Here is a 16,311-nt window from a genome sequence, read left to right as displayed (position 1 = left end):
CAGGGAGGAGAAAGGAGGTGGTGGCCTCAGGGGTGCACACTGGGGACTGCAGCACAGTAATCCCTGCCTGGGGCCGCAGACCTCTGAGGGGGCCCCTGGACCGGGCTGAGTCCTGTGACGGCAGAACTTTTCCAGGAGGCAGTTCGTGGCTTTCATCACATTCGCAGTGTGTGTGGTCCAGACTCCAGGTTGTTGGTTAGTCAATGCCTGTTCGTTCTCACTTATTACCCTGTCTGCCTCTCTACCAGTGGTTCTCGAAGCGTGGTCCCGGGACCAGCAACATCAGCATCTACATGGAACTCTGTAAAAACGCATACTCTCAGGCCCCACCCAGTAGGTCAGGGGAATCTGTGTTGAACAGCCCTCCAGTGGACTGTCTGGAGACCACACTGCCCTTTACTATGAAGGCTGGAAGGCTAACCCGTGATCTCCCAGACTTCCTTGTAGCTGAGATGGCCATGTGACACTGCCTGCTGAAGGGGGTTCTGGGAAAGCTTTTGCTTTCTCCACAGACATGGAGCTACACAGACGCTGCCGTCTTTCCTCTGTTCTCTGTCCCCATGTCCCCCAGGGGCACCACAGCCATCTGGAGACCAGGAAGTCACAGCCAGCATGAGGAGGGTGATGGAGCAGGAAGACACAGGCTGCTAGGCCTTGAGGCCCTCCCTGAGCTGCTGCTGCACCAGCCCAGCTCTGCCCTCTCTGGACTTCCCAAAAGGGGACTATTAAACCTCTATTTGTTTAAGCCACTGTGGGTCAGGTCTCCTATTACCTCCAGACAAATGCACTCCTAACAGAAACAGTCTGTGGCTCCCAGAAAGTGTAAAAACTACTAGTCTCAGGAGAGAGAAAAGGAAAGAGACTGAGGGTCAGACTGAACCAGAGACAGATGAGACAGCCAGCCAGGGATCTACCTCCCTCTACTGGCATCCTTAAAGGCCAATGGATGGCAGCAGGGGGTGGTCCACAAGTCTCCCAACTCTGTAAGCAAACTAAGGTGCGAGCATTCCCATCTGTGAGCATGTTTCTGGGGAGGGGAACACCACTGTCAGGACTGTGAGGGATGCAGGTGGTGGTCAGGGTCCCCCTGAAGGACTTGGACTAGATTCAGTGTCTTACCTGGATTGCCTCGGTGGGTCGCGGCTGCCCCCAGCCAGGCCTGTAGGGGTGCTGGAGCCTGAGGAGTACAGCTTCGGTCGGTAGCCCTTGTTCTGGCCAGTGACCCCAGGGGCGGGCGAGACCTCCCGACGCCGGTCTGTATGGTGGGACCGCCCGGCAGCCTCGCGCCCGCCTCCACAGAGGCCCATACTTCCCGGGGGCTTGTGTGGCTTGGCCGGCCGAGACGTCTTGGCCAGGGACAAGCAGCTGGGGCTAGAGGTGTAGAGGGTGGTGTCAATGCCACTGTCACTGGAGCCGCCCTTGGAGAGAGGGTCTTGCTCTGGCTCCAGTGGGTCCAGGGGGTCGAACCAGCGATCATCGCTGTGGCTGCTGGATGCGTTGCTGGAGAGGGTATTGCTGCTGGAATGACTGGAGTACTGAGGCTCTCCCTGGAAGGCAGGAGAAGTGTGTCATTCCTAGACTCGGGGTGGGGGGGCGGGGGGCAAACTTCCTTCTCTGGGTCCTCCCTACCCCTAAGTGTGAACCCTGGAGCCGGACAGCTTCGAACTCTGGCTCCCCCACTTACTGGCCTTGCTATCTTGGGCAACTGACTGAACTTCCCTGTGCCTCAGTTTCCACATCTGTAAAATGGGTTGATAATAACCCTGCCCCATGAGGTTGATCAGAGGGATAAATGACAGCACATACGCAACGTGCTGCCCACAGCTTAAGCTGAACACATCTGAAACTGAGCTCCTGGCCTTCCCTCCTGAATTCGCCTCTTGCCTGTCTCACAACGGCACCTCCGTCCTTTCAGCTGCTCCACCCAAGAGCCGTGGAGTCACTCGATGCTGCTTTTGCTCTCACACCCGTATCTAGTCCAACAGCAAATCCTGTCGCCTGAATCTTCGGAACAGATGCAAACCTGCCACTTCTCCTCCCTCTGTGGCTCCCCCCCGCCCCCCCCCCCCCGGTCCTGTCCACCACTGCCTCCTGCTGGACCATGGCAGGAGCCTCCTCCCTGGTCTCCCAACTCCCTGTCCCTGTCTCCCCTCACCCCCGGCCCCCCATCTGTTCCCTACACGCAGCCAGAGACAGGCTGTGAACACTTGCGTCAGTTCATGTCCTCTCCCTGCTCACTCAGGGGAAAAGCAAGAGTCCTCACCATGGCCTCTGAGGCCCTGTGTGATCTGGTTCCAGGTTCTGGTCTCTAACTTTATCTCCCGCCTCCCTCTTGATCACTCTCCTCGAGCCACACTGGCCTTCTCGCTGTTCTTTGAGTATGCCAGGCACACTGCCCCCTCAGGGCCTTTGCACTTGCTGTTCCCTCTGTCTACAATGCTCTTCCCTCAGATATTTTCATGGGTTGCTCCTTACTTCATCCAAGATTTTGCTTAAAGGTTACCTCCTCAAAGGCCTTCTCTGACCACCTCATCCTAAAGTAGCTGTGCTTGACACTCTTTTCCCTTGACTGTACTTTGTTTTTCTTTCACAGCAAGAATTGGTTCTTACCATTATATAATGAAATCTGTTTCTTTGCTTACTGCTTGTTGCCCCCGCTGGGATGCCAACTTTGTGAGTACAGGGGTGCATCTGCCCTCTTCAACACTGTGGTCCCAATGCCTGGCACACTGTATGGGCCCATCAAACACCCACTGAATGAATAGATGTGAAGAGACTTCCAACTGCTCACCAAAACTATCTCTTTCTCCTGGGCGTGTACACAGGACTACATTTCCCAGTTCCTCCTGCAGTGACCTGTGGCCACGTGATAAGAGTCCTGGCCAGTGCAATATAGGTAAAAGTGATTTATGTCGGGGCTTCCCTGGTGGCAGAGTGGTTAAGAATCCGCCTGCCAATGCAGCGGACATGGGTTCGAGCCCTGGTCCGGGAAGATCCCACATGCCGCGGAGCAACTAAGCCCGTGCGCCACAACTACTGAGCCCGTGCGCCTAGAGCCTGAGCTCTGCAACAAGAGAATCCACCTCAAGGAATGAGAAGCCTGCACGCAGCAACGAAGACCCAACGCAGCCAGAAAAAAAAAGTGACTTATGCCATTTCCAGGTCTGAGCCACAAAAACCTTCCCTTTCCCTCCTACCCTCATCTGCTGCAAAGAGGCAGGGACCCAGGGGAGGGCTCTGAGGCCCTGAGGGACAGCTACAAGAGGGAGGGAGCCTGGGTTCCTGAATCACCATGTGGAAAGCTGCTCACCGAGTACCCACACTGAATTGTTATTTGAAAGGGGAATAAACTTCTATTGTGTGAGGTCACTGAGATCTGGGGGCTGTCTGTTATAGCAGTTAACCTATTGCTATAGATTGAATAGTCTGTGTTCCCCCAATATTCATAGGCTGAATCCTCATCTCCAGTGGGATGGTATTAGGAGGGAGGGCCTTTGGGAAGTGATTAGGTGGTTATGAGGGTAGAGCCCTCATGAATGGGATTATAAAACCGCTATATATTTTCACATATTTATCCTATATATGTTTATATATTCCTCATGAATGGGGTTATAAAATCCATATATGTATTTATATCCTTATAAAAGGGAGCACAGAGAGCTCCCTTCACACATGAGGTGGAGGGAAGGCCGTCTGTGAACCAGGAGGCAGGTTCTCACCAGACGCTGAATCTCCCTGCGCCTTGACCTTGGACTTCCCAGCCTCCAGAACTGTAAGACATAAATTTCTGTTGCTCATCAGCCACCCAGCCTGTGGCATTTTTCTTACAGCAGCCCGAGCTGGTGAAGACACCTACCACAGCTGAGGTAATGAGGAAACTGTGGCTTCAGGGGCTGAAGGTCTTTGCTCAAGATGACGTGGATGGCAGGGGCTGGAGCCAGGATGTGCGCCTGGCTGGGTCTAACTCCAGACCAGGCATCTCGCCCCTCTGCTGGAGCAGAAGCGGGCAGAGGTGGAGCATGTGCTCATGTGTGCTGCTCAGAGGCCCACACCCAGGTGAAGCCGCCCAGCCCTAGGCAGTCAGGGCGGGTAAGGTGGCCCCCGGGGTTGGCAGGCGGGGCCCAGACTCACCTTGGAATGCCTGTTGGGGGAATCTTTGCCTGCTGTGTCCTGCCTGGAGGTGTGCTTGCTCCCGCTGCTTCCAGTCATGGCCGAGAGCCGGGCCTGGGCGGGCACATGCCACAAAGGCTCTGCATTAAGACAGGAGACACACCAGTGGTCAGAGATGACTCAGGCTCTGGCCCAAGTTCACCCAAAGAATCTGGTCCTTAATGTGGTTGGATGGTCCCACCCCTCTGCCAGCTTGTCTGCTCAGCTCACACACGGCCACGACCCCCATCAACTCATGTCTTGGGGCCTAACAACACTCGGTAACAGAATGTTTACTGAGCACTTACCGTGTGCCAGGCACCATTCTAGTGCTTGACATGCGTTAAGTTCGCGAAGCCCTCCAACAGCCCTCCACCCACAAAGGAGCTTGAGCACCTTTTCATCCTTACTGGCCATTTGCATTTCCTATTTTGTAAATTACTTGCTCATATCCTTTACCCATTTTTCTATGAGACTGACCGTCTTTTGGTGAATAAGATTCTTTATGTAACCGAGGTCGCATTCCTTTGTTGCTTAAACGTGCGTAGCTTTTTTTGGTTAAATTAAAGTGGAATCATAATAAGCAATGTCTCACAACTTGATTTCTTACTTTACAAATAAATAATACTTACACTTGCTTTTTGCTCTGTATCTTCATAATACATCTTCACATAAGTTAACTGAACATGAAGTTACCTTATTTTTAATAGCTGCACAGTATTCCATCATGTGAATGGACATCAATGATTTAACCAGTTTCCTGCTGATTGGACATTCCGGTTATTTTTGATTTTTCTTAATGTTCTTGTGGCCTTCCCTCTATACCCAACTTTGAGCAAGTGTGGAATTATGTTTGGGACAGAATTCTCTAAGTGGAATGGCTGGTTCAAAGGTGAAACAGGTTTAAAATCATGATGGCTGGTGTGGGTGTAAATTAGTCTAAATTCCCAAGGCTAGCCAGTGTGCCTGAATGGAGCATCGGATCTTAAAAAAACACACAACCCCGGTGGAGGGCTAGTTGGTATCTATCAAACTTGCAAATGCACTAACAGAGGACCCAAACCCAGGCGGTCTAACACCAGAGCCCACAATTTTGATCAGTGCTGAATAATTATAATAACGATAATTATTATTAAGCACACGTCTGTATCAGGTATTACTATAAGTGCTTTGCACGCATTACCTTGCTACATCCTCTCAGTGATACTGTGAGGTGGATATTAGGACCAGTGTAATAGATGAAAGAGAACATTAAGACTCAGAGAGGTTAAGTAACTGGTCCAAGGTCACAAAGTAAGAAAGAGCTTCAGACCTGTGCTCTCAACCCCTGTACCCTCTCTGTGCTTCCCCAATAATGACAACTCCAGTGACAGTGCACAGTGAGTGCTCGAGAAGCAGAAGTCGTCATTCCCTTCGTGATGGGCTGGGTCCTGTGCCGAGGGCTGGGCAGGTGTGATCCCACTGGACCCCGAAAGCACCCTGCAAGGAGAGACACTTAGGGTGTCCGCCACAGCAGAGGGACCTGAGGCTGGGAGAGAGGAGGTCACCGCCAAGGTCACACAGCCGACTCAGAACTTCTCACCAGGCCTGTCGGAGGCTGAGCTCACAACCATACACACTGCTGCCCCCAGTGCAGCCCCAGAGGGCTCTGGGCCCATGTTCCTGCTGGGGAAGGTGGGCCTGGAGGGCCAGGCACGGCACTCAGGGACACGGCAGAGAGCAGCTTGGCTGGACATTGCCGAGGGTGTCACTGCCCACGTGGCTTTCATTTGGGAACCATGGTCATGAGAGTGGGCGGGCTGGCTGCTTTGTCCACCTACTTTACCTCTACAGACGCTTTTCCTCCCTGGAAGCATCCGACACGCCCAGGAGGCTCTGGTCCCCTGGGAAGTGGGCAGACCATGCCAGGAGACCACATTTCTGCAGAGAGCCAAGCCCATGGCATTCACACCCAGCCTTCTCTACCACCTATGACACCAGTGGCTCCCACACTTCTGTCTCTGGCTGGACCTCTCCCCGTAACTTCAGACTTGTATACGTGGCTCCCTCACACGCCTCCACTGGGTGTCTGCTGGGCACTTCCCACTGGACACGGCCAAAGCCAACTCCTTATCTGGCCCCAAACCTGCATCTCTCATCATCTCCATCCTTTCAGCTGCTCGGGTCAGAAACTGGTTATCATCCTTGAGCATCAGGGAATTCTAACTTTACCTCCAAAGGACCATATCCAGAACCTGCCCATCTCTCCCTCTCCACTGGCCCCACCCTGCAAGAATCTGTAGCTAGAGGGACCCTGTGAACACCCGAGTCAGATCCCATCCCTCCTGTGCTCAGAAGAACTGAGTCCCGTGGTTCTGAGTGAAGGACGGAGTCCCCACCATGCTCTCCCCGTCACCTCCCTGGCCTCATCTCTCACTTATCCAGCCACTCGGCCTCTTTCCTGTTCAACCAACACCACATCCCCTGCTACCTCAGGGTCTGCAACCAGCTCCCTTTCCCTGGAATGTTCTCCTCCCAGTTGGCTCCTCTGCATTCTTCTAGCCTCGCCTAAAATGTGATTTGCTCAGAGACACCCTCACCCCCAGACCCTACCAAGCTCTCTAGGCGCTGTGTTTGTTTCCACTTAATACTCAGCATTATTAGTGAGTATTTATTACTCGGTGCTCCTGCTATTGCCTGTCTCTCCCACCAACTGTCAGCACCAAGAAGGCAGGGGGAGAAAAAAAAAAAAAAAAAAAAAAAGAAGGCAGGGGACACGCCTGTCTGGCTCACACTGTATCCCTGGCACCCAGCCTGGCACATATCATTGGTGACGTGTTGAATGAATGGAGGGATGAAGGGCTAGGTTCCTGCCCCTCCTTGGCCGCCCCAGTGTCCCCTTTGTCCCTAGCCCTGCCCTTAGCAGGCCCTGATCCTGGGCCCTTCACCGGCCCTCTGAACTGGGCCCCAGTGACCTTCTGGCGCTCCTGCTTCACTCTTGACACACCTGGGTGGGTGACAGACATGGACGTGGCTGTGAGAGACGTGCTGAAGACACGGCCAGGCACGGGCCTGGGGCAGCTGGTGGCTCTGGGGCCACCTTCCTAACCTGGGTGCGCTGAGGCTTGAGAAACACTCACTCTGTGGTGAGGGACTGTGGTGTTGTCTGTGGGTGATGAGGGTTAAGGAGGGTTCTAGAACCAATAGGTCTTGGTTCAAATCTCAATGAAACTACTTACCAGCAGGGACCTCTGACAAGGGACAACCTTTCTGTGCCTCATCTTCCTCGTTTCTAAAACAGGGCAGTCACGGCACCCAATCTGTCGTGTTCCTGAGATGATTAAACAGGAGGGAGTGTACAGCACCGGAAACCGTACTGCTGTCACTGCAATCACGGTCATCTGACCAGGGCTGGGCACATCCCCACATCCATCGTGGCACCTGATTCCCCCACCCTGGTCTTGAATACATTCTAAACTTTATGACAACTCCTAGACACAGACTGCCCTGATGTGTGTGTGTGCAGGGAGGGGTTAGTCAACTTATAACAAGGTCTCAAGGAAGTGAGAGGGGAGACGAGCTCTAGGGGACAGAAGAGGAAAGAAAGGAGGGACCACGGTGAGCTTCTGTGACTCCTTATTTGGGGCCCATGGTGAATGCTGGAAACATTTCCTTCTTATTCTACACTTTGGTGTAATGACATCGCCAAGCAACGCGTTTCTCTTCGTCTCAACTGGGTGGGGTGGGGGGAAAAGGATGCAAATCTGCCTGTGCTGGAGCAAAGATCACAGACTGCGGGCAGGAGCAAGCGTGCTGAGGAGAGGAGCGAACCCATGTCTGCAGGTCCCGGAGGCAGCAGCAGTGGCGGACAGTTGGGGGTTGGGGCGATCTGCTTGCCTGCAGTCCAACCGTTGTCCCTGGTTTAAGAGAACCATGGGGCGGGGGTGCTGAGGAATTCTCCAGGCCCCTAATCCTGGGGCAGGCAACCTCTCCCCTGCCCCACAGTGCCCGGGGGAGCCGGTGATGGGCTGCCATGGTCCTCCCCGCCGAGAGCTGCCTGGATACTCTCGAACACCCGCTGCGTGGACACCTCCATCTCCTGCCCCTCTGAGGTCAGCGCTCTCTGACGCTTCACTGATTGTCTTTCTTTTGAACCCACCAATCACCTGCTGGTTCTCACACTTCAAAGGGGCTACAACTTTGTTATGAGGAATCGTGTTTAAGACATTCTTCTAAGTAGTACATGCCCATGATTAATACTTATACATAGAAGAACAGACAGATGAGAAGATGCTCAGTCTCATCAGGCATCAGAAAAATGCAAATTAAAAACACAACATGATACTACTACGTGCCCACTAGGAAGGCTGAAATGAAAAGGCTGGTGAGGACGGAGCACATAGAGCTCTCTCTCTGTCGTTGGTGGGAGTGGTGTAAATGGTTTGGCAGTCTCTTATAAAGTTAAACGCAATTCCACTCCTAGGTATACTCCCTGCAGAAATGTGAGTATGTGTTCATCAAAAGACAGGTATGAGGGTATTCCTGGCAGCACTATTCTAAGCAGCCCCTAACTGGAAACCATCCAAATGTCCTTCAACGTTAGACTCAAGCAAGAAATTGTGGGTCATTCAGACAATGGATATGCTACTCAGAAATGGCGTGGCTACACACAACCACGTGGCCGACCCTTACCAACACAATACTGAGCAACAGAAGCCACACACACACACACACACACACACACACACACACACACACACACACACACAGTGCATCCAGTGGGAGTCTACATTCCATATGCGTGAAGTTCAAAACCAGGCAAGATTAAGTCTGGTCGTGGGAAGCAAGACAGGGGTGGCCTTTGGGGATACTGATTGGGAGGGGCTGGGGCCCTCCAGGAGGCTGGCCAGGTCTGTCTCTTGCCCTGGGTGTGGAACATGGGCGTGTTCACTTTGAGATACGCTATCACACTAGATGCTCCAGATCTGGGCTCGTTTCTCAGCACAGCAGTCGAGAAGCAACACGGGAAGCTTTATGTAACGAGCAGCCTCAGAACGTTGCCGGCTCGGCTCCCCTGAGAGCACCACTTCCAGCCCTTTTCAACGACTTCCCCGGTGGTCCCCACCTCCAAGCCGCACACACACCTGTGCCCTGGCTCCTGGCCGACAGTGTCGGCAGACCCCGTCCGCTGATGCCCTGCCCGGGTGGAGATGGATCTGGCTCACTGGTCCCTGCCGCTCTCCCGGGCGACCTCTCTAATCTTAACGTGTGGCACTTACAGCGTTCTTTTGTGTTTTATCCATCACTGACAGGATGAGGGGTGTCACCTGTCACGCTGTGACTAAGAGGTTGTGCAGGGTGAGGCCAGGGGCACAGCTGGCCTGCGGAGACCTTACCTGGCTTCTGGCGCTCCATGGTGCTCTCCTGGCTGGTCAGGCCGCCTGAGGAGGACTCGCCGCTGGACGTCCCGTCGTGGCTGAAGTGGGGATCAAAAGACAGCAGTGGGTGTGGGGCGGCTGTGTACCTGCAGGGGAGTAAGAGGACCAAACACAGGGTGAAGGGCTGGTGTGTCAAAACCAGTGAGACTTCCTCGATGTGGGGTTTTAAATACACGGGAAGCCCCGTGCAGAGGGGAGGCTAGGTGAGGAAGCCTGGAAACGTGCTATTAACTGAGGGTCAGGAGTGAGTTCTGCACGGGAAGCATGCCAGGGAGCCGGTGGTGGCAGGGCGTGTGGGCCAGGTGGGGTCCTCAAGGAAGGAGGGGGCAGAAGGCACCTGGGCAACAGCCCTACCCAGAGGCTCCTCTGGGGTCCCGTTTCTTGGCTGCGAAACGGGGTGAGCTGTCATCAGCAGCCCCCGCCTCCAGGCCTGTCTTGGGCTCCCTTTATCTCTGGTGGAGGAGGGCAGGATAAGGCTGCGTTTGTAGGTGTAGGAGGCCTGGAACCTGGCGGCCTGGTGATCAAACCTCCCCTCGGCCTCTTGCCCAGCCAGGTACAGTCACTCCCTTGCCCTGAGCCTCAGTTTCCCTAGTTGTCAAGAGGCAACTGCAGTAGGTCCTTCCTTGCAGGACTGAATGTCGTCCTGTGTGTCCAGAGCTTAGCCTGAGGCTGACAGGCCGGAACTGTGTATGTCTCTCCGGTGGAGGAAAGAGCTGCAGAGGAGAAGCTGTGGGCTCAGGCTTCAGAACAAGGCAGGTCTGGGCTCAACCCCAGCTCCATCCCTTACTAGCTGCGTGACCTTGGTTGGGCAAGCGCTCATCAGTTTGAGCTGCCGTTTTCCTGTCTGAAAAATGACACTTTCTGCTTCACAGGGTCGTGGAGGAATGAAATAACAAAGTTGTCTCCTAGACAGAGATTCTCTTGGAGGCTGGCCCTGCACGCCCGCAGGCAAGGGCTGAGATTTAACGGAGGGATTGGCAAAAGGTTCTCTGTGGCCTCAGGTCCCACAGACATTCTCTATGAACCCGGAGTGAATCCTGTGGGCGCCTCCCAACGTCCACTCCACCTCAGATCAGAGCCAGTCATGGCGGAAACCTTCTCCCTGCCTGGGGTTGGTTAGGGACAGACACATGAGATGTGAGAGGATGTGAGTGATTAAGACTCCCATGAAATACTTCTGGCTCTTCACCTGGCAAGCACATGGCAGGACCACACTTCCTTGCCCCCTGAGACGGCTGGCTGGGACTGTGTGACTAGTTCTCACCAGTGAGCTGTGAGGCAGCCTGCGTCCTGAGAGGTCCAACCAGTGCTGGACCTGCGGTGTGGGTGCAAAATAAACCTTCGCTGGCTTTGGTCACTGCAATTTTCAGGCATCTGTTACCCGGCATAACCTGACTGAAATGGGGGAAGTCTGCTGAGGAGCTTTGGGGAAAAGTCTCCTTGCTCCGAAGGGAGCTGACATGGAAAGATGGCCTCTCTTCTTCACCAGGTGTTGCTGGGCTCAGAGCCGCTGTCACCCTCTCCCAACCAGCCTGAGAACAAGGCCAGTGCTGAGCGTGGAAGGGAGTAGGCACTGGGCCCTTGATGATGTTGTCGGGATGCTGGATTAACCCTCCCTGGAGCCTGCTCTGCCTCTGAACCTTCTTTGCTGTGACATAACACATTCCTACAGCATTCTGAGTCAGCCAAGTTTTGGCTACTTGCCACCAGAAACATTCCATTGACATAAGCCCTGGACTTTGCAGGAGTCGCTGAGCCTCCATTAATCAAGCTGATACTGTGATTCCCCATCTGGCTCCTGTGCCTATACTTGCAACTTGAGAGGATGATAAACCAGGACCCCCCCAAATCCAAAAGAGGAGTTAACTGACTTCTCCAGGGTCACCCTGCCAGCCCTCAGCCAGGGCTGTCTCTGTAGAGACCACCTCTAAACCCTTGGCTTCAACGCCTCCAGGGCAGCAGAGGGGTGCTGCAGAGGTGCACTGGACTTCCTGATATCTCATCTTGACTCACCTGCCAAGAAAATACATAGTATCCCTGCTTCTCCAGACCTTGAACTCTGATGCCTCCAGGAAAAAAAGAGTCAAAACAATAAAAAAGCAGAGGCAGTCTTCAGCGTAGCAGCCAGCCAACCTCCTGGTAAAATGTGGCTCCAGCACAGCTGGAAACCGCAGTGTTGATGTGTTTATTCCATTGTCTCAAAATGTCCATATCGAATTCTGAGTACTAAAGGAAGACGGCAGTGGCTGGGATCAGCTAAAGGAAAGCGGAAGGTCCCAGTGGTAGATGCCGCAGGCTGCTCCCTCAGTGTCTACTCTCTGCTTCCACCTTGATAACGGAATCCCAACTGTACTGGGGGCAGCGATGTGATCGGCTAACAAACTACATTTCCCAGGCTCCCTTGCAGTCCTGGCCAATGAGATAAGAGTACTGCACGTGACTCCCAGGCAGCCTCTGGAAGTGTGCGGTGGGTGCCTTTACCTCATTATCTCCTTAAGGCTGAGCAGCCACCTTAAGATCAGTAGGCCACAGGCCAAGGGTGACAGAACGTCGGCGAGGAGGAGCAGCCAAACCCAATCCCAACTTTTTTTTTTTTTTTTGGCTGCACTGCGTGGCTTACGGGATCTTAGTTCCCCGACCAGGGATTGAACCTGGGCCCTGGCAGTGAAAGCGCCGCATCCTAACCACTGGACCGCCGGAGGAGTCCCCTGATGGACTGTCTTTAGCTGGATATATGTTACCAGCTTCATCTCTCAGCTAACTGTCCCCAGTCAAGGCAACCTGTACTTTGTCCATTTATGTAATTCTCTCACTAAAAAGCCTTCTTATTATCCCAGTGCAAACTGAATGACCTATGTTGACCATTCTTTAGGTGCTGAATATGTCCTATTTGGGGCCATTTCTATCATTACCACATCCTGGTCAAGCTGACTGGAAACTGGAACATTCCAGAATCTCACCATGCATAGCTCTGGGCAAAACTTCCCAGAAGCAGGTTTGGGCTGCCAGGATCTTGGCTTTGAACTTCCCACTCCGCCATATAGGAAAGTACCAAGACGGAACTGAACTCCTGAGGGCAGGGCTCCAGGCCTGGATGGAACGGTGGATGGGTGCGTTACAGGAGGACTGGGGAAAGGGTGCACGGACGATGCAGCCACCGCTAGCTGTCACCCCAGTCAGCATCACCTTCTTTGCCTCTGCTGGTGGCGTCCAGATTCTGCTCTGGCGGCCATCCCTCTGACACGCGACTTGTGTACATCCTGATGGTTTAAGACAGTCATGGGGGTCCAATGGGACCTTGCCAGGGGTTAGTTCAGGGGTGGGCAAGTGACCGAGTTCCTTTACTGTTAGAAACAGAGAGAAGCTCTTCCTCCTTTTTCTGCAGGGCACCGGTTTTGCCTGGGGCCACAGTAGCCCTTGGGGGTCATGAACGGAGCCAGGTCCCTGAGGGCGACCCTGTACGATTAACCAGCCCTAGACCCACCCCACCTCTGGACTTATTACATGATGATGATAAATCCCCCCGATGCTCATGCCTTCTTGAGTTAGGTATTTTGTCTGAAGTCAAATGCCGCCTAACTGATATACCGCTCTTTATGGAAGTGGCAGAGAAAAACAAAGGAAAAAAAAAAAAAGCGAGCCAGGTGGCCTCATGGGCAAATGTCTGGGGTCCACGCCAGCCCCGCAGGGTGCTGAGCTGGGTGCACAATTCTGTCTTAGCGCTCTGTACTGAGTTTGGAGGTTTGCTCATGTTGCACACGAGAGTGGCAAACTCCTGAGGACGGGGACCGCATCTGCAGCTGCCGGCACAGCCCTGCGTGCAGCAGTAACAGTCAGAACCCTCACAGAGCACCTACTGTGTGCCGGGCTCAGTCCTAAGTGCTCGAGAGAGATTCCCTCCTAGAATGTCCTCAACACTGCTCAGAGGCAGACTTTTTTTTTTAACAGCTAATTTCTCTTTTCTTTTTTTTTGGGCCTTGCTGTGTGGCATGAGGGATCCTAGTCCCCTGACCAGGAATGGAACTTGTGCCCCCTGCAGTGGAAGTGCAGAGCCCTAACCATTGGACCACCAAGGGCAGATGTTTTACATGTGAGCAAACTGAGGGGCAGAGAGGTGAAGCCCACTCTCACATGGCTGATGAGGTGCAGGCCATCTTGCCCTTCTGTCTCAGTAAATCTAAAATGGGCCACAGGACAGGTTCTGTCTATGAGGGCCTTCGAGCTCCAAAAAGCCTGATGAATTTGGCAAGTTGCAGGCCCGCTGGAGAAGACAGCAGGAGACACAGGAGTCCTGAGGGGGGAATGTCCGCGGCTGGGCTGGAATGTCTGGCTTGGGTCACACAGGCTCCAGGATGTCAACTGTGCGGCAGGAAAAGGGGGAAAGGAGCTGGGGCCAAAGGCCACTGGGGCAGCCTGACTTGTTCCCGGGCCTCTTATCGCCGGCTGGTGACTGGCCATGAGACACACTTTTGGGGGTTTAGGGGCTGAGGTGTGCTAGGAATGGTTGGCAAAATTTGGAACTTAGCTGTTGACAGAGATAAAAATTGCTGAGACCTAGGCCACAGAGAGCCGAGTCAGGCTCCATTGGTGCCCTGGGAAGAGAGGGGTGGGCTGGGAAGAGTTGGAATCCAAGGGAAAAGTGAGAGTTTTTCACTTGCCAATGCCAGAAAGCCTGAAACACAAAATCACAGCCATCAAGTGTCACTGTGGGGTGGGGACTCCAGTAAGGACCATGCATGTCACCCTGATTTGGAGGATGCGCTCAGAGTCTCGTGGGCAGGCAGGACAGCTCTGGGTCAGAGTTGGTCCCTTGGAATCACATAGGCCTGGGTTCCTGGAAAAGTGATCTTGGCCAACCTTGGCCAAGTGGATTCACCTTGTTGAGCCTCAGTTTTCCCTTTCCCTCTGTAAAATGGGACACGCTGCCCACCTCATAGAATTGCTGGAAGCACGCGTTGAGATCATGCGGGTAGCTCAGTGGAACAGTCTAGAGATTACAGAAATAGACTCACACAAATGTGCCCAATTAATTTCCCCTTCCAATGAATTTTTGCTTTAAGAAGCAAAAGCAATACACTGGAGGAGGGAGAGCCCGATGTCCGATGGTACTGGACATCGGCAGGCAAAAAAAGGAACCTCAACCTAAACCTTTCACCTTAGGCAAAAACTAGCTTTGAAAAACTCAAAGTGGATCATGAACTTAAATGTAAAATAGAAAACAATTAAAACTTCTAGGAAGGGAATTCCCTGGCGGTCCAGTGGTTGGGATTCCGCGCTTCCATTGCAGGGGGCACGGGTTTGATCCCTGGTCGGGGAACTAAGATCCTGCATGCTGCACAGCATGGCAAAAAAAAAAAAAAAAAGGAAAAACTTCTAGGAAAAAAAATCTTCAGGACTCAGGACTAGGCAGAGCTCTAAGATTTAACACCAGAAGCATATGATCCATAACAGGAAAACAATGATAATTTGGAGCTCGTCAAAATTAAAAACTTTTGTGAAAGACCCTGTTATGAAGATGAAAAGACAAACTAATGACTGGGAGAAAATATTTGCAAACCACAAAGCTAACAAAGGACTTGTATCTAGAATATATAAACATTGAAAAACAAAGATGTTCAACATCATTAGCCGTTAGAGAAATGCAAATTAAAACCACAATGAGGGCTTCCCAGGTGGCACAGTGGTTAAGAATCTGCCTGCCAATGCAGGGGACACGGGTTCGAGCCCGGGTCCGGGAAGATGCCACGTGCTGCGAAGCAACTAAGCCCATGCGCCACAACTACTGAGTCTGCGCTCTAGAGCCCGCGAGCCACAACTACTGAGCCCGCGTGCCACAACTACTGAAGCCTGTGCGCCTAGAGCCCGTGCTCCGCAACAAGAGAAGCCAATGCAATGAGCAGCCCGCACACCGCAACGAAGAGTAGCCCCCGCTCATTGCAACTACAGAAAGCCCACACTCAGCAATGAAGATCCGTCGCAGCCAAAAGCAAAACAGACAAAAAAACCCCACAATGAGATACCATCACACACCTATGAGAATAGCTGCAACGAAAAACGGTGATGACACCAGAGAGCGACAAGGATGTGGAGAAACCGGATGACTCATACCTTGCCAGTGGGAATGGACAATGGTACAACCACTCTGGAAAACAGTTCGGCAGCTCTTTTTAAAACTAAAAATGGACTTACCACAAAGTAAGCAATTGTATTCTCTTTTCTTCCTAAACACTTCTCTACACATAACACAGAATGGTCAGCATACCCCTTCACAGAAATAACAATGTTCTCAACTCCTTGAGTAAATAGCACTCTTAGAAACATCTCTCGCCCACGGCCCGGAGCTTTACTGAGGTGTAACTGACAAATAAAACTGCAATATATTTAAAGTGTACAGAGTAATGAATTATGTATACATTGTGAAATGATTACCACAATTGAGTTAATTATCTCACATAGTTATCTTGTTTTGGGTGAGAATGCTTAAGATCTACTCTTTTAGCAGATTTTAAGTGTACAGTACAGAATTATTAACTACAGCCACCATGCTACACGTTAAATCCTCAGAACTTATTCATCTCATAACCCAAAGTTTGTGCCCTTTGACCAACATCGCTCCATTTCCCCCACCCCCAGGCAACCACCATTCTACTCTGTTTCTTTGAGTTCAACTTTTTTTTCCCCCTGCATTCCACACCATTCTGCTTACTCAGATCTGTAGCCTTTGCTGTCTGGAATGACCTTCTCC

The 16,311-nt window shown here is 52.5% G+C and overlaps 1 protein-coding gene across 16 annotated transcripts in view; it reads right to left on the bottom strand.

The window, feature by feature from the left end:
• Window positions 1-16,311, bottom strand: part of SIPA1L3 (signal induced proliferation associated 1 like 3) — a 235,772-nt gene that overhangs the window by 37,478 nt on the left and 181,983 nt on the right. For 15 of the 16 annotated variants that reach the window (XR_004523304.2, XR_004523302.2, XR_004523305.2 and 12 more), the window contains 3 exons: window positions 9,525-9,652; window positions 4,132-4,250; window positions 1,120-1,547 (listed from right to left, as the gene is read on the bottom strand). Coding sequence is in view for 12 of the 16 variants with exons in the window: in XM_033844840.2 (XP_033700731.1) it covers window positions 1,120-1,547; window positions 4,132-4,250; window positions 9,525-9,652 (675 nt within the window). In the remaining 4 variants the exon portion in view is untranslated. The remainder of the gene's footprint in view (window positions 1-1,119; window positions 1,548-4,131; window positions 4,251-9,524; window positions 9,653-16,311) is intronic. The other variant, XM_033844845.2, reaches the window with a different exon arrangement.

The sequence above is a fragment of the Tursiops truncatus genome, chromosome 19, assembly GCF_011762595.2.
Source record: "Tursiops truncatus isolate mTurTru1 chromosome 19, mTurTru1.mat.Y, whole genome shotgun sequence".
NCBI lineage: Eukaryota > Metazoa > Chordata > Mammalia > Artiodactyla > Delphinidae > Tursiops > Tursiops truncatus.
Note: the sequence above shows the minus strand (reverse complement) of the source record. Positions and strands in the feature narration are given on the sequence as shown.